Source organism: Dermacentor albipictus, chromosome 1 (assembly GCF_038994185.2).
Source record: "Dermacentor albipictus isolate Rhodes 1998 colony chromosome 1, USDA_Dalb.pri_finalv2, whole genome shotgun sequence".
Classification (NCBI taxonomy): domain Eukaryota; kingdom Metazoa; phylum Arthropoda; class Arachnida; order Ixodida; family Ixodidae; genus Dermacentor; species Dermacentor albipictus.
Window position 1 is genome coordinate 82,916,477 of NC_091821.1, and position 24,403 is coordinate 82,940,879.

General features: G+C 43.2%; 1 protein-coding gene across 3 annotated transcripts in view; it reads left to right on the plus strand.

The window, feature by feature from the left end:
• Positions 1-24,403, plus strand: part of pins (G-protein-signaling modulator pins) — a 101,375-nt gene that overhangs the window by 32,781 nt on the left and 44,191 nt on the right. For all 3 annotated transcript variants that reach the window (XM_065439154.2, XM_065439155.2, XM_065439153.2), the window contains 2 exons: positions 5,442-5,508; positions 23,218-23,288. In XM_065439154.2, coding sequence (XP_065295226.1) covers positions 5,442-5,508; positions 23,218-23,288 — 138 coding nt within the window. The remainder of the gene's footprint in view (positions 1-5,441; positions 5,509-23,217; positions 23,289-24,403) is intronic.

The window sequence follows — 24,403 nt, forward strand, 5'->3', positions numbered from 1 at the left end:
CTGCACTTCATAATGACACGTATCCATTGCAACCGATGAACACGAAACGTGCTTACACCCTCGACAGATTTTTCCGTGATGCTGGAATTGTAATGAAACATCAAATTGATCTTACCATTGAAATTAATTTTGCAGCCTGCCCAATAATTAAGACATTTTTGCGACTGCATCCATGCCTGAGAAAATCTCATGGGGACAGCAAAAGGCTTCTCTGTTGCCTAGGCAAACCCCATGCATGCCAGACCGCTGCCGTCATATTTTTCTTTTCCTCCCCCCTCCCACCCAATCATTCTTTGTTCGTTCGCTCACTCCGCGTCTCCTCCTCCTTTGCGTCGCTCTCCTTTCAGCCGGTGCACCTCATTGAGAAGCACACTTCCTGCCTCGCTTGTCTGTGGGGTTTTCGAGTAACTGCATTATAACCAGTGTTCTGTTTTGCTCGGCTGCTTTATAAATGGCATGCATATACATTGAGTTCTATGGGAAGTTAAAAGGGAGTTAGGTATATCCGATCCTGCATTATAAGTGGTTACGTTACAAGTGGTCTGAGCTGTACATTTTGGCAAAAGCTGAATAATTCGCACCCACTGTCTGCCCAGAGGTAATTTTTGCCATCTTTTATTTAAAATATAACGCACACTTGAATTTCATCATTTGGTTTCACATTACTGTACTACCAGTTCCTAAGTGAGAACAGACTAGCAGTTGCACTGTAACTGTGATAAGATACTGCACCACGAGACCTCAAAAGCCATTTACTGCATACTGAACAAAGGAAAATGCTTGTTAAAGCTGAGGATGAGGGATAGAAGACTTAACACCACATTTTCTAATTTAGAAAAGGTGGCACACACTGTTGTGCAGCTGTTGCCTGGCACATTGGTGAGCAGCATGCAAGTTGTGATTGTTGGCATTTGACGGATACAGCATATCGTAGTAGTAAGGCTAGCTGGACCTGTGCAAAAGGTTGCCATCAATTACCTTCATCGGGTATCAGTTTCTCCAAAGTTGAAACCATTGCCTGAGGAAAGTTCAGATGCAATGAAAGACATGTACAAGCAAGTGGACAGAAACACACTTACCGTATTTACTCGCATAATGATCGCACTTTTTTTGTCAGAAAAATTGAAGCAAATTCAGGGGTGCGATCATTACGCGGGTTAAATTTCCCGGGAAAAAAAAATTTTTTTTTCGTCCGCGTTTGCTGCGGGATGCGAGATTGCGGGTGCGGGACACCAAAACAAAAATGGCGGCTAGCGGAGCGAGCCGAACGCGATTTTTTTTTTCTTCTCGTGAGTACATTGCGTGCATTGAAACAGTTTCTTCCGTATTAGTGATGAATATTATCGTTAATATCGGCAAGTTTGCGGCAATAACGTAGCCATGTCCACTTTGAGGGGACAGAAATAGGTGGGCGCGCTTAGCTGCCAGTGACAAACACATGACGGGCATGCTGCGGAAACTGCGGCATCTGTCTTCACTACTTTCCGCTAAGGGTGGGCGAATATCTTAGCTGTGTTACAAGCGTCGGCGTATGAATCGGGTACACTTTTAACGTATCAGAGTAAACGTGGCTACTATCATTGCCGCGCGCGATTTGTTGCGTGCTCACGAGTGCAAAAGCAGATGAAAATAATCGAAATGCGCCTTTATTGTTTTTGTTGACATCAGCCATTATAAAGCCAACCCATAATAAAGGCAAGTTTGGTTGTACCTCATTTTGTCATGGAAGTGCGGAAAGTGATGAAAGTAATGAAATGAGGCATTTACTTAAGAATGTTTAGTGCGTGCAGGCCGCTTGGCTTGTCTTGAAGAGTCGTTCGCGTAGCATTCGACAGGTGGTAAGCGCGATCATTATTCGCTAGACTTAGCACACGACATATCGCTGCGGCAAGTTCGGGGTGCGATCAATACGCGGGAAATAAAAAAAATCGAATTTTGACGACAAATTTTAGGGGTGCGATCATTACGCGAGTGCGATCATTATGCGAGTAAATACGGTACTTGTCCATCTCTTTTATTGCGCTTGCATGGTCTTCAGTGTGTCTTAGGAACAAGGCTGAACCTCTACACCTGTCAAGGTACCATTGTCCATTGCAACCATTTAAATCGCACTGATAGTCGAGCACGAAGCATTGTGCCTTGGCGCTTGTGGGTCGCTTACTCATTTAGGGCAGCTGACAGCATGTAAAAACATGTGCATTTGTCACTGCAAACTGTTGGAGACTTGTGCGTCAACAGACAAGCTGCACATTTGTAAACAAACGGGCTGAACCCACTTATAACGGTATAACTTATACGGTTGAACCCACTTATAACAATATTCAAGGGCTAGGAAAATCCCATAGTTATAATCAGGTTGCTCAATAAAAGCAGAGAGGACAAACATCCAAACATTTTAATTGTACAGAAAGAAGTACAGGTGAACTAACTTGTAGTGTTACCAGTTTTAACAATATTTTGAATCAAATCCCGGCCACGGCGGCCGCATTTCGATGGGGGCGAAATGCGAAAACACCCGTGTGCTTAGATTTAGGTGCACGTTAAAGAACCCCAGGTGGTCAAAATTTCCGGAGTCCTCCACTACGGCGTGCCTCATAATCAGAAAGTGGTTTTGGCACGTAAAACCCCAAATATTATTATTAACAATATTTTGAAGTAACAATGAGCAACCTGGACTACAATGTTCCCATGCTGCATTACTGGCTATAACAATTAAATATGGCTTGTGGGTGTCTGCGCTGCAAAGGAAAATGCAAGATTGAGTGCGAAGAAAAAAAAAAATCGCAATCAGCTGCACCCTTCTTTTTGCCACGTTCCCTGCACGGCACACTTTTGTCGCATTGCCCTATGCATTGCGGGCCTTGTGTACCCCTCTCCAGTCTCCCTTCTACCTCCCGACATTGGTGCAGTATACTCGTGTATCACATGGGTGAATCGGAGATGGGAGAGGGGCACGTGAAACATGCGATGTATAGGGCGATGCGACAAAGGCATGTCGAGTGAGTTGCATGGCAGAAAGGTGGGTGTGGTAAAGCTGTGCCACGTGCAGGTAAATGTGGTGGCTAGCATTTTTTTTCCATTTCTTTCTTTCTTTTTTTCTTCCTTTCTTTTAAGATTTGGCTTCATTTTTCCTTTTGTACATATATCCACTAGCTAGATTTAAAGGGCCCCTGAAACGGTTCGGACAAATTTTGTAGGCGCGTAGGGTACAGCTTAAGTAGAACATTCGCACCACAATTTAAGTGAAGCGTTACGTATTAATGGAGCTGCAAGCGATTAGAAGTTACCCTCCTCCCTAGCTATGCTTTTCCTCCTCAACTCGCTCGCCGAGCGAGCGGCGCTAAGCTCCGCCTTCACTGGTTCAGCGTCACGATGCGACGTCACATCGCTCACTTCCGGTTGTTTAGGAGCACGCCCCCTCCCGCGCGAGACCTCTCCGCTAGCCGCTTGGCCGTCGACCGAGAGCTATCGAAGCAGCGTGCGTTGCGAGCATTCTGTCGTAGCGCCGAACGTGTCCGGTACTCCGCTAAAAACAGGCAAGCTGGTCATTTCGGCAAATGACTGGAGGCATAAACTCAAGCTGATGAAGGAACTTTAGCGTAGACGTACGTGAGCAGCCTGATCGGTCTGCACGGTCCAGACACTTGCTGGCGCAGCGCTTAACCAGTCAAACAAAGTGCTAATATTGCTCTAACCAAGTGTAAAGCATTTTAAACATTTATAAATCAACGTGTTGATGATTACACTCCTGCGAAAAATACACACCAGCAGCAAAGAATACACTTCGTTGCTGCTACTGTGTATGGTTGAGCTCTGTGCCACCAGGTGGCTGCACCGTGCAGACCGTACACATTTGCCTTTCTGCTCATCTCGTGGCTCATCCCGGCACAGTCAAGTGGCCAGACCCTGTCCCCTTGCGCTTGCGTTTGCCCTAATACTGGACTCGTGGTTTGCAGGTCGCTAGGTTTGCAGTCCACAAGGCAACAAAGTCGAATCATAGTGCTCGCGAAAAGACTGAGACCGACTCTGACCGCGGAGCTCTCGTCAAAATGGAGTACGTTGTAACACAAGCAGACGACACTTGCTGTGTGCCGGAAGTGCTGAAGTGTACTAAAAAACTATTCTTGTGTATTCTCTTTTTAAGTTATTTTCTTTTTACAAAAACAAAGTAACTAACATTCCAACTATTACGAGCATCATTTGTTCACCATAAAGTTGGAAAAATTATCGACCACGCGCCCTGGTCAGCCAATCAGATAGCTCGCCCATGTGACGTAATATGGGTTATTTGCATCATATGGGTAGGGGCGGCTTAAAATTCCGCCGAGCAGTGCGCTGCGATCGGCAGCGATGTGTATTGATTAAACCTTATAATAAATTACACGCTTTACGCAGAGCACTTAGATGCATCAATTAATGATCAGAAGAACCTACTCTAACGACTCAGTATGTTTGTAGAAAATCGCCAAAATCGTTTCAGGGTCCCTTTAATTATCACCAATAATGCTGCATGAGAGCATTGTAGTAAGTGGTTTATTTGATCATAGGATGCATAAAAAAGTTGACAGTGTATCTGCTGCTAATTATTATATCCCATACATTGTTAAAACCGGTCGACTGTAGTACAGCCGAAAAAAAGCAGACTACATTGATACTTCCCTCTTTATTCACCTTGTGGTTGCCGCATCATAGCCTCTGTTGCTCGTGTGATAAAACTCTACATAACTAACTTATCCACTGGTCTCTGCTTTGAACAGCTATCATTGAAAGGGAACCTTTCCAAACTTGGCCACATCTGTTAATCTTGCTTTCCAAGACAATTCATGCCAGAAAAACTTTATCTTTTTCAGTAATGTTTGTATGTGCCAGCGGTGCCGCTGTAACTTTGTGACATCATACTCTTAAGCTTGTGTATAATTTAATTTATTTATTGCGTACTCACAGTTCTAAAATATGAGCTTTAGCTTGCTCTTGTCTCGTGCGCTACCATAAAAGCATCGAGGACAGCGTGCTTGAAAAACCTAATATGGACTGTCTTAGGAAAATGTGCTTATGAAAAGAGGTCTAAGTCTGTGGTTAGAAGAAAATTGGACATCTTCGTAAAAAAGGGAAGAGAAAAAAATGGAAATAAGTGCAAATGATCCTCCCTGGATCATGAAAAGATGAGACGTATATGCACACGCATGTGCACTTATACCAATTCTCTTTGAAAAACATAGTAATACACACTGCTGTACTAGATGCTTACAAAAATGTGTGCTTATTAGCTACCCCAAAGGTTAATTTGCTGCTTCAAAGCAAGCTTTTCATTGCACCGAAATTTGTGTGACCGAACTCATGCATTCTCTGCACTTTCTGCTAACCGGATTTAGTGTCATTAGTACATAGTGCCCTGTTTTACTCACTAAAGCATGTTGGTTTTTGTTTGTCCTCCTTGCCAGCTCGGAGACAAAGTAGGCCAAGCAACAGCACAGATGAGCATTGCAGACCTGAAGCAAGTTCTTGAAGGTAGTTCCTCTGTTTGTTAACACCGTAGAGCAGTGTATTTTGTTTGCTGTTGGTGCTGTTTTATTGGTACAGCCAGACAACTATGGTGTTTCAATGCTGATTAATGCTATTTACTAGCTACATACATGTATTATATGCATGTACGGTGCATGTGTTGACTACCTTTGTCTACCTGAAGTGACAGTAGGACAATGGTGAAGATTCAGACTGTCCAGGTCAAAGGCAAGCTTATGTGTTTGCAGCGACGTGTTTACAAACTTGTGCCACATTCTCGGACAATCACTTTCAAAGATAAGTACTTTCTCATTTGTTATATTTTGCGTGTCTAGCACCGGACTAGCGACAGTGTGCCCTGGACTATGATAAGGCAGCACACTTTCCAGTATTCACACAATGCCATCGCTCATAGTCGCCAGTGCGTTTGCATTAGTCGTGCGAAATTGAAGGCATCTCATGAAGTGGCATTTGAGAATGCGGCACAATTTTTTTGGACACTTGTGCAATAAGATAACTTGGTTCCTATGAATCCTATATTTCTGACCCCCAATTACGTATTTGCGATTTTTGGCAATCCTCTTTGAGTCTCAATTATTGGTCAGCTGGCAACTGTAATTGTACTAGCATTTCCTCCTCCCCTATATTCTTGAAAGTTGCAATACCTCGGTTCAGTACAGTTGAGCCTCACTATAACACAGTTGAAGAGACACTGTCATTACTTATGCTGTATTCCGGTAAGCAGATCAGGAGTGGTCTACCAGCTCTACCAGGCAGATCCTGACCACTCAGGATCTGACAGGCAGATCCGCAGTGGTCTACCAGCTCCAAATCTGTGTTTGGAACATTCGCACTCCAGCTAGAGCAAGCGGAGATGCACAGCTGCACACAGAAGTAATGGCATTCCACATGCCGGAATGGTTTTGTCGGGTGCAGTTTGGGATGACAACAGTTGCAAACACTATCGGCTGGTCTGCCACACTCTTGGGGCATGAATTGCTTGCGGGATTTTGTTTTCTCATCACATAAAAAGTAACCTGATTAAGAAGGAACTCCTCACATTTTTACCAGAGTTGAGGCCTACTCTGTGAGGCCCATATTGGCCATTCTTGGTTTGATAAACTGAACAGATCACCAAATGCGGATTTGCAAACATTAGTGTCTTTCCTGTTCTCTAAGCCAGATTACTCATAGCTTTAACTCGAGACAGGCCGCTTTACAAGTCGCAACTTTACCAGTAAGGAGAAAGATTGCAATAGTGTGACATGAACCCTTCTCAATCGCTGCAGCAGGCAGCAAAGCGCTTGCATACTGTGCTTGCAAAGCGCTGCATACTGTCCATGCTGCGCCAGAACAGCTTCGGCATGTGTGCTCTGGTAATAGCCGCAAACAGGGAGCGGATTCGTTCTTCGAAAAAGAATGCAGCCATTCACATTCCGCATGGCTTGTTGTAATTTTTGTACTTATAACACTGGACTGGCCAGAAGTGGCCAGCGGGGCCACTCGGCTGTCGTTGCTGCTGTTGGAACGGCCAGGGTGGCCGTATTTAGAGTATACGTACTAGAATACGGTTGAGCGGGTCGAGTGGTGTGGTGCTCCCCAGCTGAGGCACAGAACAACGAAAAGTAGGCTGATGACACTGCGAGTGAACTAGATATTAGGCATGTGCGCTGCAGTGGGTTCAGCCGGTGGGCATCACAGTCCCAAGGCCGGCATAGCGTAAAACTATTCCAATCTGTTTTTATGCCCATATAGGCGAGGTCTGATACATTTTGATCTATCGCAAAGGGCTAATGGCTGATTTGGAATAAAACAGATTGGAATAGTTTTACATTATACCAGAAAGTCATGCATTAGGTGCTTTGGAATCATCCCGGTCTGTTATGTAGAAACGGCTTTAAAAAAATGTCACAGTTCAGCCCAAAAGGCAAAGTATCGATTGTGATAGCAAATTAGTAGACAGCTATACGAAGTAAGGATAGTAGTTTTATCGGCCGTATAAGCTTGTAAACATTTGCTTACTAACTTAACAAGCATGGTGTCATGCACTCGCTGTCAAAACGCTGGATTGAGGAGGTGCGGCAGCAGCAGCAAGTGAAGTGACCTTCATGGTGCCTCTCGCTTCAACATGAACTAAGTGACGAAAACACAGCGCACACATAGCTATCAGGACTCGGCTTATGCACTGTGTCCCCATTGCACATCGCTTTCAAGGTCGCTCCACGGCAGCATCATACGCAGCAGCCGCCGGAGTAGAACGTCCCCTCTTCCTCTTCCCCCGATGCCTTGTGGGTGACGGACGACGGCACACTTTCTCCCGCTTTCTTTTCTTGCACGCGTGAGATTAAACCTCCATCTTCGGATCACCCTTGCACGATTTCACTTGCACAGACAGCATACGGTGTGCGGCAGCGATGTTATCTCCCTTGGACTTTATACAGAACACCATGGTTACGGCGACGACGATGGCAGAGATGCACCTGGAATGTCCATATTATTGGTGTCGCAATAATAAACCACCATGGTAACTTGCCGTGGTTGCTCAGTGGCTATGGTGTTCGGCTGCTGAGCACGAGGTCGCGGGATCGAATCCCGGCCACGGCGGCTGCATCTCGATGGGGGCGAAATGTGAAAACACCCGTGTACTTAGATTTAGGTGCACGTTAAAGAACCCCAGATGGTCTAAATTTCCGGAGTCCTCCACTACGGTGTGCCTCATAATCAGAAAATGGTTTTGGCACGTAACCCCCCCCCCTAAACCACCGTGGTCCCTAACTCATGCTTCTCTGTACGCTCTGTTGGCGAGGCGCGTTTCCAGGCACTTCACCCACACTGTTGAGACATGAAAGAAAAATTTATTTATAAAAAGGATCTCTGGCTACTTTTTGAAATTTCACACAGACTATTGCAGAATGCATGTTTTTTGTGATTGCTACTACAAATTAAAAATCTACAGGCACTATTACCAAAATTCACGTGTACTAGCCGGTTTCAGTGTCAGGGTAATCTGCTTCGAAATTGAGCTTATAAGACAGTCGCAGTACAGGGCTGGTGTTGTGTGCTGCCATATTTGCTATTCTATTATTCTGCCAAAATTCAATTGGCCTGCTCCAAGCTGCTCCAAGCCTCTCCAAAATGCAATTATGTCTGCTCCAAACTGCTCCAAAATGCAATATCACTTGCTCAAAAAAATGCTCCATGACGGCTTTGGGAAGTTTCACCTCTGAAGGTACTGAAAAAAGGTGGTTGCTGGGTTTGTGTTTGGCAAGCCACAAGTATGGCAGCCATTGTCATTGAAGTACAGCAGCCTGAGATTGTGCATACACAGTGTACTAGTGAGCAGCAGTAGCATGGTGGCCTGCAGGTGACCCACTAATATAACTAGCATGTGAAGCCAAATGCTCACTGGTTTGCTTGTGTGCTAGCAGAGCAGAATGAAAAAGAAAGGTGCTCAGCCATGGACATAAAGCTCTTGGTCTGGGTGGCCTATGGTGCAGTCAGAGCCCACCTGACTGCTGCACTTGACACATTACAGAATCTACATTGCAGTGACGAGCTTCACACAGGCAAAACCATAACTATGCTCCATCTCACTAATTGTTTGGAGCGCTGTGGAAGCTGTAGGACTCCTTAGCCAATAGGATGGCCTAATGACGGCCGAGATGTGTTCGTGTGCCGCATTGTCTGCTCGGTGGCTGATGAATTCTCTGTATGCAATGTACACGTGCAAAGATGCTGTCACGTATTGTTGTAATGTACCATGTACCAAGGAAAAACAAAACCCTCTAATATTGCCATTAATCAGCCAGTTACACCCAGAACTATATTCCATCACGTAAGGATATTGCCTGTGTACACCTCATACCTTGAGCAGCACTGCAGACAACTTGTGGCATGGTGTATGGGGGTATGCGAATACTTGAATTCCACCAAATCGAATAGTGAATGCTCAAATAAATTGATTCATAAATCAAGTATCTACTATTTGATTTCTTTTAATATTCAGTGGGTTCACCTCAATTTGAAGAAAGGAAGAGTAAAATTGGTCAAGAATAAATAGGCCAACTTAGACGCAGTAAGGCTAAAAGCAGATTAATTTAGATTGGCACTTGCAAACAAATATGCAGCCTTAGAACAGAGAGATGATGATGATGACATAGAGGCAATGTATGAAACCATAACTAGGCTGGCTTCAGAAGCAGTAATCGAAGGTGGAGGCAAGGCACCAAGGCAACCAGTAGGCAAGCTTTCCCAAGTAACGAAGGACCTTATAAAGAAGCGACAAAGAATTAACATGTCCGACTCAAGAGATCAGATGGAATTTGCAGAACTGTCAAAACTAATCAACAAGAAGACAAAAAGTGATATTCGAAATTATAACGTGAGAAAGACTGAAGAAGCCGTAAAAAATGGACGCAGCTTGAAATCAGTGAGAAGAAAACTTGCCATAGGACAAACCAAGATGTATGCACTGAAAAATAAGCAGGGTAATGTCATCGGCAATCTCAAAGATATAGTAAAAGCAGCTGAAGAATTCTGTACTGACCTGTACAGTACCCAAAGCAGCCACGATACCTCCATTCGAAGTAGTAACAAACAGGTTACAGAAGCTCCTTCTATAATTGGCGATCAAGTTAGAAGGGCATTGCAAGACATGAAATGGGGAAAAGCGGCAGGAGAAGATGGACTACCAGTCAATTCAATCAAAAATGATAGAGACATAATGCTTGAAAAACTAACGACCCTTTATACAACCTGTCTGTCAACTTCAAGGATCCCAGAGAACTCGAAGAATGCCAACATTATACTAATCCACAAAAAGGGAGACGTTAAAAAGTTGAAAAATTATAGGCCGATTAGCTTGCTTTCAGTATCATATAAAATATTCACCAAAATAATCTCCAATAGAATAAGGGCAACTCTAGACTTTAGTCAACCAAGGGAACAAGCAGGCTTCAGGAAGGGATACTCTACAATGGATCACATCCATGTCAACAATCAGGTAATAAAGAAATCTGCAGAATACAGACGGCCTCTCTATGGCTTTCATAGATTACGAAAAGGCATTTGATTCAATCGAGATACCAGCAGTCGTGGAGGCATTACATAATCAAGGAGTACAGGACACTTATGTAAATATCTTGGAAAGTATCTACAGAGATTCCACAGCTACCTTAATTCTCCACAAGAAAAGTAGGAAGATACCTACAAAGAAAGGGGTCAGACAAGGAGACACAATCTCTCCAATGCTATTCACTGCGTGCTTGGAACAAGTAGTCAAGCTATTAAACTGGGAGGGCTTAGGAATAAGGATCAACGACGAATATCTCGGCAAGCTTCGATTTGCAGACGACATTGTTATGTTCAGCAACACTGAAGACGAGTTAAAGTGATTGAGTACCTTAACAAAGATGGTATAAGAGTGCGGTTGAAGATTAATATGCAGAAGACAAAGATAATGATCAATAGCCGGGCAAGGGAACAAAAATTCAGGATCGCCGGTCAGCCTCTAGAGTCTGTGAAGGGAGTATGTTCAGTATTTCTCAGTATTTCTGTAGCGCTGACTTACACAGCTAGTCACATGTCCCCGTACACAGTGTGCAAAATTGTGCGCTGCGCGAAACGAGATGATCACAACAATTCGGGGGTGACGCCGTCAGCGCAAGTGCGCAGCGTAAAAAAAAAAAAGAAGCGAAGAAAGTGAGAAGAAAAAAAATGAAGGCGGGGTCCGTGTGGTATGTGTCATGCGATCCTCGAGGTCTAGTGCGGGAGAATGCAGGGAAGGAATTTAGATTGCATAGGTTAGGTAGGGCGAGTGGAGAGTGTCTTGCTTGGCAGTGGAGCTTGCCTCCTTAAATCATGAGTTGGCGGCACTAAAATATTTCTATCTCCGCTATTAATGAGCCGATTTTAAAATTTTTTTGCGGCAGAATGCTCCCTAGAGGACACGTAACAACTTCCAGCATTATCACCAAAATTTGTTATGGGGCCTGGTGAGGGGCCCTTTAAGGGCAGTAAAATACATGCATTCATTTTTTCGAACTGCCCTATTTTTCGGACGTTTTCGTGGCCCTTAGGGAGTCCGTGAAATCGGACGTTGACTATATAACTGACCAAGAAGATGCTTCAAATGGTTTGTGGGACGAACGCGCGATAGAAGGAAGACGAGAACAGAAAAGACCTAGGCATTGAAGAATGAACCAGAAAGGAAGTTTGCCACTGCTTCTTTGAAGGAGCTTGAGCTTACAAAAAAAAAAAGTGTTGGCTGATGCCGAGATGCAGGCGCTTTTTGTGCAAACAAAATAAACTCTTTAAAGCAATGAAACGCAACACTGAGGCATTGGGCGCAAGCTCAGAGTATGCGAGAACTGTTGAGGTTTACTTAAAAGCTGTTGTGAGAGAGAATATTACTTGTGAGAAAGTTCTGGCCTCATACGAATGAGCTTACTATCAATTGATAGAAATAGCTCATATTGAAAATATTTGCTTCTACATGTATCTCCTTTTTATTCGCATTTTAGAATGTTCAAGTCGGTTCGCAATGGGTTTTACCTTTTCTTTTTTTAAGGTATTTTATATGCTATGCATTTCACTAACGCCTCCCTTCTGTTTTCTTTACACTACTTACTATTAAAACTGGATGAAGTAGTTTTTCTTTGTTTTTAAGATACTAGAGTGTTTTAGGCTTGTAGCGCAGCTCGGAAGAGCAAAGGAAAAAAGGAACCAACTCGCCCAAACTGCTACGCTTTTGAAGATACTAGAGAGTGACAGCATCGGGTGACATGGTGTTAGCCCGTCTTGAAATGAAACAAAGTTCTCTCTCACTTAGGGAATTTTACGAAGCCACTCAGGGAAAACCTGGAAAACTCAGGGAATGTGGAAATGTCAACTTGGTAGACACCTTGGAGACAGACAAAGAGGCTTGAGAACTAGTTAAGGACCACGCAAAGAGCGATGGAACGAAGAGTGTTAGGCATAATGTGATGGATGGGAAGAGAGCGGTGTAGATCGGAGAGTAAACAGGGATAGCTGATATTTTAATTTGACATTTAGAGAGAGAAATGGAACTGGGCAGGTCACATAATGCGTAGGTTAGATAACCGGTGGACCATTAGGGTTACAGAATGGGTGCCAAAAGGTGAAGGGAAGCGCAGTCGAGGACAGCAGAAGATTAGGTGGGGTGATGAAATTAAGAAATTGGCAGGCGCTAGCTGGATTCGGTTGGCGCAGGACAGGGGTAATTGGAGATCGCAGGGAGAGGCTTTTGTCCTACAGTGGACATAAAATAGGCTGATGATGATGATATGTATTCAGTATAGACACCTACTCAGTGCCACGTTATGGGTGTGCCGTGAAGCCCCTCATGCTTGATTACGCTCAAGTGAGTGCCTCACTTAGTTGTTTTCGATGCAAAAGGAGCGCCGAGCACCCGGCAGATGGGCTGCCCGAGCTGACGTGGTTGTGGTGATTGCACGGCACCGTGTCAGCCAGGTTCATGCCTATTTGCTACAACAGTCATCCAGGTCGACAGGACCAATCGAAATGATAATGTGATATTGACAGAGGGAAGGGCGACAAAAGCAGCGCGTTTTTCAGAAAGTGCAAAGGCACATAAGTTGTATTCGACACGTGGCGACAAACTTAATTCCACTTCAACAGCTGTCAGTCTAGCCTATACGCATGACCTCTGGACCAATCACTGATGGGCCACCAGTACAAACATATAGCGGCAAGCATTCCATAATGGTCCTGCAGCCCGTTAGCATGGCGGCCAGCAGCAAATTTTCGACACAGACACATGGCGTAGGCTGGGGGCCCTAATCAGTGCTGCTTCATCGGGACGTCAGTGACTAAAATAGTTTGGTGCCAAATCGATGCAGATCTATTCACAGTAGCCAAGCGACACTTCGAATGCTGACAAGCCGCCTCGCAAACAAAATCGAGTGTACGAGGTAACAACTAAGTTACTTATGGCCACCATCTTTGCGACATGCGTCGCACGAACTTGCCATGGCACTTCCAAGTTCAGGATCTTTGGCAGGTGGCAAGTCACGCTGAACCTGAGATTCAAACAACAAATACTCTTTACCGTTTGCGCTGACTGCAGTCATTCCGCATAGCGCCAGCTATGGCTACATGGGGAGCGACGATCGCGTCATGTGATGCACGGTCTACACTTTTGTCTGTCGGGGTAGATCGGCCTTGTGATAATCCACCTGCCATAAAGATGGGAAAGTTCTGTATTTTGGAAGGACACTGAAAGGTAAAGCTTTCTGTGCAATAAAGGATTGCTATAAGACACAAATCTACTATTAAACTCGGAACCTCATTGCTATTCAGTACTACATAATGCCCCTAATTCTTTAGCTTAAAAGGGAAAAAAGCGCTTGATTCTGTTCAACAGATATTCTACTGACAAAAAAAAAAAAATTCCAAGCCTTCATGTACTAGAACTGAGGCGTATTCAGTGCTGGCTTACTAATTTGGAATTCCTTTTAACCCTTTCAGGGTCAATATCTTAAATATGCGGCATTGTGAACAAGTCCCAAATTTTTGATGCTGCATATTTACGGTGCCGTCTGCTTGTTTGAAAAGCATGCCAATGTTTAAACTATTTATTGTCCAGCAAGTGCTGCCACCCTGTGTAGATACAATCAAATAATTTTTTTTTTTTTTTTGCTCCGTAGTCTCTTGGCTTTCATTCGATTGCGGATGTGCAACCGTTCGCACTTGCGAGGGTGCACAGCGGTTAGTTTTGGTTGTGTCTCATCAGCAGCTTCTGTTCATTATGCTTCTAAAGACTGATATCTATCTGCTGGTTCCTAATCTTTCGAAAGGTCACCACTAGATGCTCGCTCGTCTGTTGCTCATAGGCGTGCGATTACATCTGTTCACAGGCTTTCACTGGTATGTGCAAATCATGACGCCATATACAAATGGTGCTGCTACGCCCGTGTTTCTTTTCTTGACACTCAGCTCGTGAGTGCTGATCCTCTTGTAGGCGTTAGAACGAAGGATTACTGCAATTTTATGGCTTGCTTCGTTTTTCTAACAGGTGCACAAATATTGAGTGTTCTTGAGTGCGCTCACATACACAGTTCGATTATGCTATGGGCGTTTGCGCTGGTTGCTCTGCTGGAAGTGAGTCGAGTGGTGATTCCTCCAATGCAGACTGCTACCCAAGTGCCAAATCAGAATATATCTACAAGGGCAAATCAGAAAGTCATTGCCCCCTATTTTTTCTTAGCCACATTATGGCTGTAAATGTGAAGTCAACATATTCATTCCCAGCGGTGCACCTTTTTTTGAACAAGCCTGGCCTTATCTGCTGGTAGCTCCGTGGCATGATGCTGTTGTCAGTTGTTGAAGATGGCGGTTGTGATTCACACAACCCTCATATGAGTACGAGCAACAAAGTGATTAGTTTTCTATGGAGCAAAGGACGAACGCCCATCGAAATCCACAGGGATATGCAGCCCACATATAGGGAAAGGTGTCCGTCTCGTTTTAAGAAATGTGTGGTGGTGGTGTTGGGAGTTTGCAAAAGGCCTGGAAGATTTACATGGCAATAAGCATCTGGGAAGGCTGCGTGCATCACTGACTGACGACAGGGGCATGTCAAATTTAGTGCTGCGATGGGACAAATGTCTAAACCAATGTGAGGACAATGTGGAAAAATAGTGTAAGGTACATAGAATAGTACGTATATTTGTAGTTACCTGTATGTATCTTATTTTGGCTACTAAAAAATAGGGACAAATACTTTCTGGTTTGCCCTCGTATTTCAGTATTACTTTTTTATTCTTAATATAAGTATTTACAGAAGCCCATCTGTCATCATCATCATCATCATCAGATTATCTATGTTCACTGCAGGACGAAGGCTGTGATCTCCAATTACCCCTGTCCTGCGCCAACCGATTCCAACTAGCACCCGAAAATTTCCTAATTTCGTCACACCACCTAGTCTTCTGCCGTCCTCTACTGCGCTTCCCTTCTCTTGGTACCCATTTTGTCACCCTAATGGTCCAACAGTTATCTAATCTGTGCATTACATTACCTGCCCAGCGGCATTTTTTTCTCTTAATGTCTATTAGAATATTGTCTATACCCGTTTGCTCTCTGATCCAAACCGCTCTCTTTCTGTTTCTTAAAGCTATGCCTAGCATTCTTCGTTCCATCGCTCTCTGAGCAGTCCTTAACCTGTTCTCAAGCTTCTTTGTCAGTCTCCGAGTCTCTGCGGCATATGTCAGTACCGGTAAAATGCACCGATTTATTGTATACATTCTTTTTCAATGAAAACGGTAAGCTCCCAGTCAGGAGCTCACGATGTCGGCCGTATGCGATCCAACCCATTTTTATTCTTCTGTAAATTTCCTTCTCATGGTCAGGGTTCCCTGTAATTAGTTGACCTAGGTAAACATACTCCTTTGCAGACTTTAGAGGCTGGCTTGCGATCTTGACCTCTTGTTCCCTTGCCCGGTTGTTTATCATTATCATTTTCTGCATATTAATCTTCAGCGCCGCTCTTACACTTTCCCTGTTAAGGTCCTCAATTATTTGTTGCAACTCATCCGCAGTGTTGCTGAATAGAACAATGTCATCGGTAAAACGAAGGTTTCTGAGGTATTCGCCGTCGATCCTTACTCTTAGACCTTCCCAGTTTAATAGCTTGAATACTTCCAAGCACGCAGTGAATAGCATTGGAGAGATCGTGTCTCCTTGTCTGACCCCTTTCTTCATAGGTATCTTCCTACTTTTCTTACTTGTGTAGAATTAAGGTGACTGTGGAATCTCTGTAGGTATTTTCGAGGGTACAGATATTTCTGCAGATATTTTCCGGTCTGTACTCCTTGATTATGCAATGCCTCTTTGACTACTAGTATCTCTACTGAATCAAATGCTTTTTTTGCTCTGAAAACTATATAGAGAGGCTTATTGTACTCTGCGGATTTCTCGATAATCTGATTAATGACAGGGATGTAATCCATTGTAGAGTATCCTTTCCTGAAGCCAGCTGGTTCCCTTAATTGACTAAAGTCCAATGTTGCCCTTATTTTATTGGAGATTATTTTGGTAAATATATTATATAATACTTGGGAGTAAGCTAATGGGCCTATAATTTTTCAACTTTTTAATGTCGCCCTTTCTGTGAATTAGTATGTTTGCATTCTTCCAGTTTTCTGGAACCATTGAAGTCGACAGACAGGTTGTATAAACGGCCGCTAGTTTTTCAAGCATTATGTCTCCACCATCTTTCATTAAATCAACTGGTAGCCCATCTTCTCCTGCCGCTTGTCCCCATTTCATGTCTTACAAGGCCCTTCTAACTTGATCGCTAATTATAGAAGGAGCCTCTGTAACCTGTTCGTTACTACTTCGAATGGAGGTATCGTGGCTGCTTTGGGTACTGTACAGGTCAGTACAGAATTCTTCAGCTGCTTTTACTATATCTTCGAGATTGCCGATGGCATTACCCTGCTTATCTTTCAGTGCATACATCTTGGTTTGTCCTATGCCAAGTTTCCTTCTCGCTGATTTCAGGCTGCGTCCATTTTTTACAGTTTCTTCAATCTTTCTCACGTAATAAATTCTAATATCTCTTATTTTCGCTTTGTTGATCAGTTTTGACAGTTCCATGAATTCTATTGTATCTCTTTAGTTGGACACTTTCATTTTTTGTCATCTCTTTATTAGGTCCTTTGTTACTTATGAGAGCTTGCCTACTTGTTGCCTTGGTGCCTTGCTTCCCACTTCAATACTGCCTCTGAAGCCAGCCTCGTTACGGTTTCATTCATTACCTCTATGTCATCATCATCATCTCTCTGTTCTAAGGCTGCATATTTGTTTGCAAGTACCAGCCTAAATTTTTCTGCTTTTACCCTTACTGCCTCTAAGTTGACCTGTTTTTTCTTGACCAATTTCACTCTTTCTCTGTTCAAATTGAGGTGAATCCTAGCCCTCACTAACCTATGATCACTGCACTTTACCCTACCTATTACTTCTGCATCCTGCATTATACTGGAATCGGCAGAAAGTATGAAATCAATTACATTTCTTGTTTCACCATTAGGGCTTTTCCAGGTCCACTTTCTGTTGTTACGTTTCCTGAAAAAGGTGTTCTTTATTCTCGGCTTATTCCTTTCTGAGAATTCTACGAGCAACTGTCCTCTAGCGTTTCTAGAATCGACGCTGTAGTTGCCAATTGCCTGTTCACCCACCTGCTTTTTCTCAACTTTCGCATTGAAGTCGCCCATTACTACTGTATACCGAGTTTGCACTTTTCTCATTGCTAATTCAACCTCTTCATAAAGGTGATCTACTTCCTCATCGTCGTGACTGGATGTCGGATCATAGGCTTGTACTACCTTTCATCTATACCTCTTATTAAGTTCGATTACGACTACTGCTACCCTCTTGTAAAGTAGAATTCATCAATGTTGCTTGTTATGTCCTTATGGATTAGGAATCCTACCCCGTATTGCTTCTTATCAGGGAGACCTCTATGGCAGAGGACGTGGCCGTTATTTAGCAATGTGTAAGCCTCACCAATTCTTCTAATCTCACTAAGGCCGATAATATCCCAACCAGTGTCTGATAATTCCTCAAATAGTCCTGCTAGGCTTGCCTCACTCAAGAGGGTTCGGGTGTTAAACGTTGCAAGGGTCAGTTTCCATTGGCGGCTTGTCCGGATCCAGAGATTCTTAGCGCCCTCTGCTGTGTTACAGGTCTGACCGCCGCCTTGGTCAGGTGCTCCGCAGCTGCTGGGGACTGAGGGCTATTGGTTAATTAAGTGAGCCATGTGGGAGCCCATCTGTATTCATGAATAAACAATGCATGTTTACCTATGGAAAATATTTTTTGTCGGTTTATAGTTGCTCTAAAAAAATTTCAGGAAATGTTTTTTGAGATGAGTCAATCTGAAGATTGTAAATCTGCAATAAATAATAGGCAAAAACTTGACCCTCAAAGGGTTAACAAGAGTAGACCGTAGTGTATATCTTGATTTCTTATGTACCTAAGTTACCGATGGCTTGCTGCATTCTTGTTATGCAATACTAGAGGACACCCGAGCATCTTAAGCACCATGTTTCTTTTGCCTAAAATTTGTAGCATTAAAAAAGAATTTGATATTCAATATTCGCATACAAAAATCTGCTAGTCACACTAAAATAATACGCATGTATCATCGCGCCGACTTCAACAAAGTTAATAATGAACTAGGCTCTTTCCTGGCCACCTTTTTCGACAAATTCGACTCGTGATCGGTGAACGCAAACTGGCTCTTATTCAAGAACAAAATCATAGATCTTACCAGCCGTTTCATACCCACTCGCGTAATATCTGATCACCTGCATGCGCCGTGGTGTAACGCGCATCTTAAGCGCTTGTCTTACCGTAAAAAACGCTTCTTCCATTCAGCTAAAGAATCACGCACTGAACATCATTGGTCCCGTTATCGGTCTGCAGCTTACACTTACAATTTTGCGGTCATGAACGCTAAAGCAAATTACCAGAATAACACTCTACCGGGTATGTTGCTCAATAACCCAAGAAAATTTTGGAGCGTCATTAACCCCTCTGAAACATCTAGAATAATACTAACGAATTCAAGTGTCGAACCTATATCCGATACTGCCTGTGCAAATGTACTGAACAATGTTTTTTCGAGCTTTTTTTTTTTTTCAAATGGTGAAACTACGTATTTGCCTCAACTGGATCATAGCAACTTCCTCCCAATGTACCCTGTAGTCATCCATCCTGATGGTATAGCTAAAATAATTGACATTTTTAAGATATCTTCCAGTGCTGGTGTTGATTGCATTACTACAAAGTTCCTGAAAAGTACTAAAATGTATTCATCACTTGCCTTAACTAAAATATTTCAGCAATCATTGGAAAACAGTGAACTACCGGCCGATTGGAAGATAGGTAAGGTGGTTCCTGTACATAAATCTGGTAATAAACACTCGCCTTTTAACTACCGGCCCATATCTATTACCAGCATCCCATGCAAAATCTTAGAGCACATACTCTTTTCACATATTGTCACTTTCCTTGAATCAAACTCGTTTTTTCATCCTTCTCAGCACGGTTTTAGGAAGTCCTATTCATGCGAAACACAGCTACTCTTATTCACGCACAAACTTCACGCAATTTTAGACTGCCGCTCTATCGCCGACTGCATCTTTCTAGATTTCCGAAGGCATTTGATAAGGTTTCCCATCATCTTTTGTTACTAAAGCTGCGCATGGTAGGTTTAGACACTAACATTCTAAAATGGCTTGAAGTGTTCCTTACCCATCGTCAGCAATTTGTTTCCGTCAACAATGTTAACTCCACCGTTCACCCTGTTCTTTCCGGTGTGCCCCAAGGCACTGTCTTGGGGCCCCTGCTTTTTCTTATATTTATCAACGACTTACCCAGTAACCTTTCTTCTTCTGTACATCTTTTCGCCGATGACTGTGTCCTTTTTCGGCAAATAACAAATGATAGTGATAAGCACATGATTCAGTCTGACCTTAACACTATCTCAACATGCTGCAAAACTTGGAATATGACTTTAAATGCTGAAAAGTGCAAACTTATGCGCATCTCTCGTGTTAATAGTGAATTGCCAGTATATACTCTTAATGGTGTGGTGCTTGATCCTGCTACAAGATACAAGTACCTCGGAATTCATATTACGTCTAACCTTAGCTGGCATGCGCACATTGAGCACATCACTAACAAGGCTAATCGCATGCTCGGATATCTGAAATGCAACTTTCACGCAGCCCCAACTAGCATCAAACTTCTACTCTATACCACACTCGTACGTTCACAACTGGAATATGCTTCATCAATCTGGGACCCTGGTGTTAAGAGTTTGACCGACCTACTGGAGATGTTACAACACAAATCAGCGCGGTTTATTCTTTCTGACTTTCGGCGTACATCAAGCATAACCACTGTGAAGACTACCCTGGGCCTAACTTCACTTGCATCACGACGCAAAATTGCACGCCTGTGCCTTTTTCACAAAATATTTCATCATGAGTCCATTGGCTACGAGTTACTTCTTCGCCCTTCATATGTTTCACGCCGCACAGATCACATACATAAGGTAGGCATTTCTACATGCAAAACTAAAACATTCTTGGATTCTTTTATTCCTCGCATGTCATATGACTGGAACCACCTTCTTTCCTCAATTGCCACAATTCCTGACCCTGTATTGTTTCGGACTGCTGTTACCGCTTCTATTGAATGATATATTCTGTTGATCACTTATCCTAACTTATCTATATCTTGGTAATTGTTCTCTGCTGTTGCTTGTATTTCAGTGTTATGTATTACCCACTCCCCTCTGTAATGCTTTGCCCTGAGGGTAAAATAAATAAATAAATAAATTCGATTTTATATTCAGCTTTTCTTTTTTTTTCCTTTTTTTTCCTAATTCCAAATCTGCTACAGTTAAACCTCCATTTAATGATGTAGGTAAAATTGGCAACTTGCTTCGTTATATCGAAATTTTTTTGTATTGAAATTGACCTTTTAGGCAAATAAGTACAGTTGCTGACTGATTTTTCATACACGGAAAGGGGCCGCAGAATTTTCTAAATTATCAGGCAATTGAAAACAAATTTGAATGAGAAAACAATTCATTTTGATTAATTTAGGAGTCAGTGACGAATGATAGTTTTATGCCACGTCGATGATGTCTTCCCTTATGTAGTATGAATTATGCAAAGTCAGCCACGGTTTCGGGTGCTCACTGCCCCCGTAGCTGGTAGCATCACCTGCACTGGGACGACGCTATCATGAAAAGTGTCGGCAGTGGGAAGTGAATGCTTCGTCTCCCTCTCGCTCCAACGGGTCACCGAAGCTTCAGATTATGCAACGTTCAATACTAAATGCGCAGGAAGACAGCTTACATGATGCCACGCCGTCTCGGCGCACCCACTCTTGCGACACACAGCAGATTACCTCTAAAGCAGGGTGTGCAGCTGTGTATGCGCTCAGCTGTGCTTACAGCCATGCGCAGCCACGGCCGAGACACACGCCAGAAATTGCGAAGCACGCCAACTTAACCCTCCCTTCCTCGGCCCCCGCCCTGCCCCTCGCGTGCACTTGATCGCATTTCCGGGAGCTCGCGCTCCCCTCCCCCTCTTTCCCTTTGCTCGCACTGGGCGGTGGCACTCGTGCGTGTAGCCACCATCTTTCTCACCCTATCACACTTTAACTGGCAGCTAAAGCACAAAGTACGCGATAGCATCTTATCACACTTGGACTTTATACAGAATAGGATGTGGCTTCACTTCGGCGGTCACTCTTGGTGCACCGCACACAATTTGAAAGGTGCATTTGCAAGCAGCCACTTGTAATTAAATCATTTGGCCACCTGTGTCTGCAGAAGTTCCCATTTATTGTCTCAGCATTCCTTTGCTGTGGTAGCGAAATTTCGTTATATTGAAATCGCATACAAGCACTCTTCATTATATTGAGGTTCTAATTACATGGTGTTCTATGGACAAGAGGTTATGAAAAGTTAAATACTTCGTTACATTGAGAATTTCATTATATGGAAGTTTGTTATATAGAGGTTTATCTGTATTTGGTATTCACACACCCCTATATTTAACATTATGGAAAAGTGCTTCAGCAATATTGGCACTTGCAGGCTGAATATATAGTGCGATGGTGAGCCACTGCTTCTCATGGTGGTGCGAAAGACCAGTGCACCCACTTCTCTACCTCACAGCGTCATGCCACGCAGGCCGATGCAGCTAGGTGTAGCCTCCAAGATCACATCGGCACTGTCGCAATCACAGGCCATGAGTCAGCCAAGCCAAGCTGGTGCTGCGAGGTTCGTTGGCCTCCTCATTCACACAGAGCCACGTGAGAGTGGCGGATCAGATTAGATCAGCTGTGTAGTTAGCGCACCATGTTGTGTGCCACGTGCTGCTCGACCACGATGAAGTGCAAGCTCTTTGACCGTTTTGCCGTTTTAACAATGCTATAGGCAAGCCAAGTGGAACATCACATTGGAACAGAAGGCAGCTATTGTAAAGGCAGTCTTGCCAGCTGCTAATAAGTTGTGTGTTGTGTGTGCTTAAGGTTCTTTTGCTGTTGTTTTATAAAATTTCATTGCACATGTATGTAGCCATGTGGAGGTTCCATTGATTGCAATGTCGGCTTCTTCTGTGCATGTTTTAAGTTGTGCATCCCATCGGGCATAAATTGCACTAAAAGGCAAAAATGTATATTACATCGTTCTTATCACCCGTAAGAAGGATGCAGCGCATCCAGACCTGCATGTCTTCATGTACACAACCTACTTTTTTAGTACACACTGCTTACCATACTTTCCTAGTTTGCAAACCTGATCAAAAATGGGGGAGCAATACTATGTGCTCTAATGGACACTTAAGAAGGTTCTGCCAGTTGTTCATTTTGGCAAATATATTGATGTATTCACACATCTTTTTGAAGCACTATGCTTCAAGTCAGAAGGATCTCATGCACAAGATTTATATTCCATTCAAGAAAATTATTACCATGCATTCTGTTACGAATAGACATAAGCACTTCGTCATAGTTGATGTGCTTGCACAATACGCATGAACTCAGATGTCATTTTCCAAACCAAGCCAACTTTCCAGCATTATATTTGTGCAAACATCTTTGTATATTTTCTTAGTGTTACAAATATCTGAATATATTGTGTTACAGGTGATGCGAGTGAAGCTAAAAAGGGTGCCATGGATGATATGAGTGCACCACAAGTTGCTTCTAATGCCAAGGTAATCACATTATATAGATATAATGAAAATTTTCTGTCAAGTTTTATGGTGCTGCTGTAAAGGCCTGTTATTGCTGTTTTTCCATGTTCAAGATTCTATAGCATATGAGATATGTCTCTACATCATTGGTACTTCCATCTTCGTATGAAGCAGTGAATTCTTTTTAACCTTATCATTTAGCATCGCCATGTTATAATCTACTTTCCTGCATCTCTCTGCATCTGCTTTCTCCTAAGCGCAAATACGTGTGTGTAACCCAGGCATTTTAATTACTCTTGAATTGATGCTGTAGTGAACGATCAATGCAAATTTTGGTTTTGAGTGCACACAACTTAGTCCTGCATGACAAAAAAAAAAATCTATTTGAGATTCTCATGCTCCTGTTGTCACCTTATCTTTAGCTAGTAAATGACAGATGTCAACCAGAAAATAAACTCTGAACACTATTATTGTTAACAAGTAAGGTTGCTTTCAGTCAATGCAAGTACTCTTGGAATGGCTAATTTAGATGTATTAGCCAAGATAAACTGCAAATGTGAGGCACAGTTTAAAGTATAGCTTGCATGTGTATAGTGATGCATGGCATGTGTGTGATCACCTATCGAAATGAGCATGAATTGGACCTTGTAGTGGTGCCTCGCTACAGTTGTGCTTGAAAAAGCCGAGCACTAATTCTTGGCGAGGATAATGGCATTGACATCACATGTATTTGTCATGGTATGCTATTGCTCTTTTGTGCTGACTGTTGTGAGTTGTAAATGAACGAAGAATATGTGTCACATTTTGTTTCCTACTGGAAAAAACCCTAGCAGAGACCCACTGAATACATAAACTTGAATTAAATAGAAGGAAAACGAAAACTCCAGCCATAATTTATTTTGAAAATGCGATGTTCCGAAGCCCGACCGGCTCCTTTTTTAGGGGTGAAATGGCGTGAGGCATAGCAGTGCTTATATGCGTTTTTGGTGCTTTGACAGGCGCACAGACACTTTTCGCAGACCTTGAGAGTAAACGTAGGGAAGTGATCCTGAAGAACAAGTGATGTTACCCAGCATCTTCTGGATGTGCCAGGATTCCAAAAGGAGCTGCTGCCGGTGGTTGTTTTCTTGATTCAA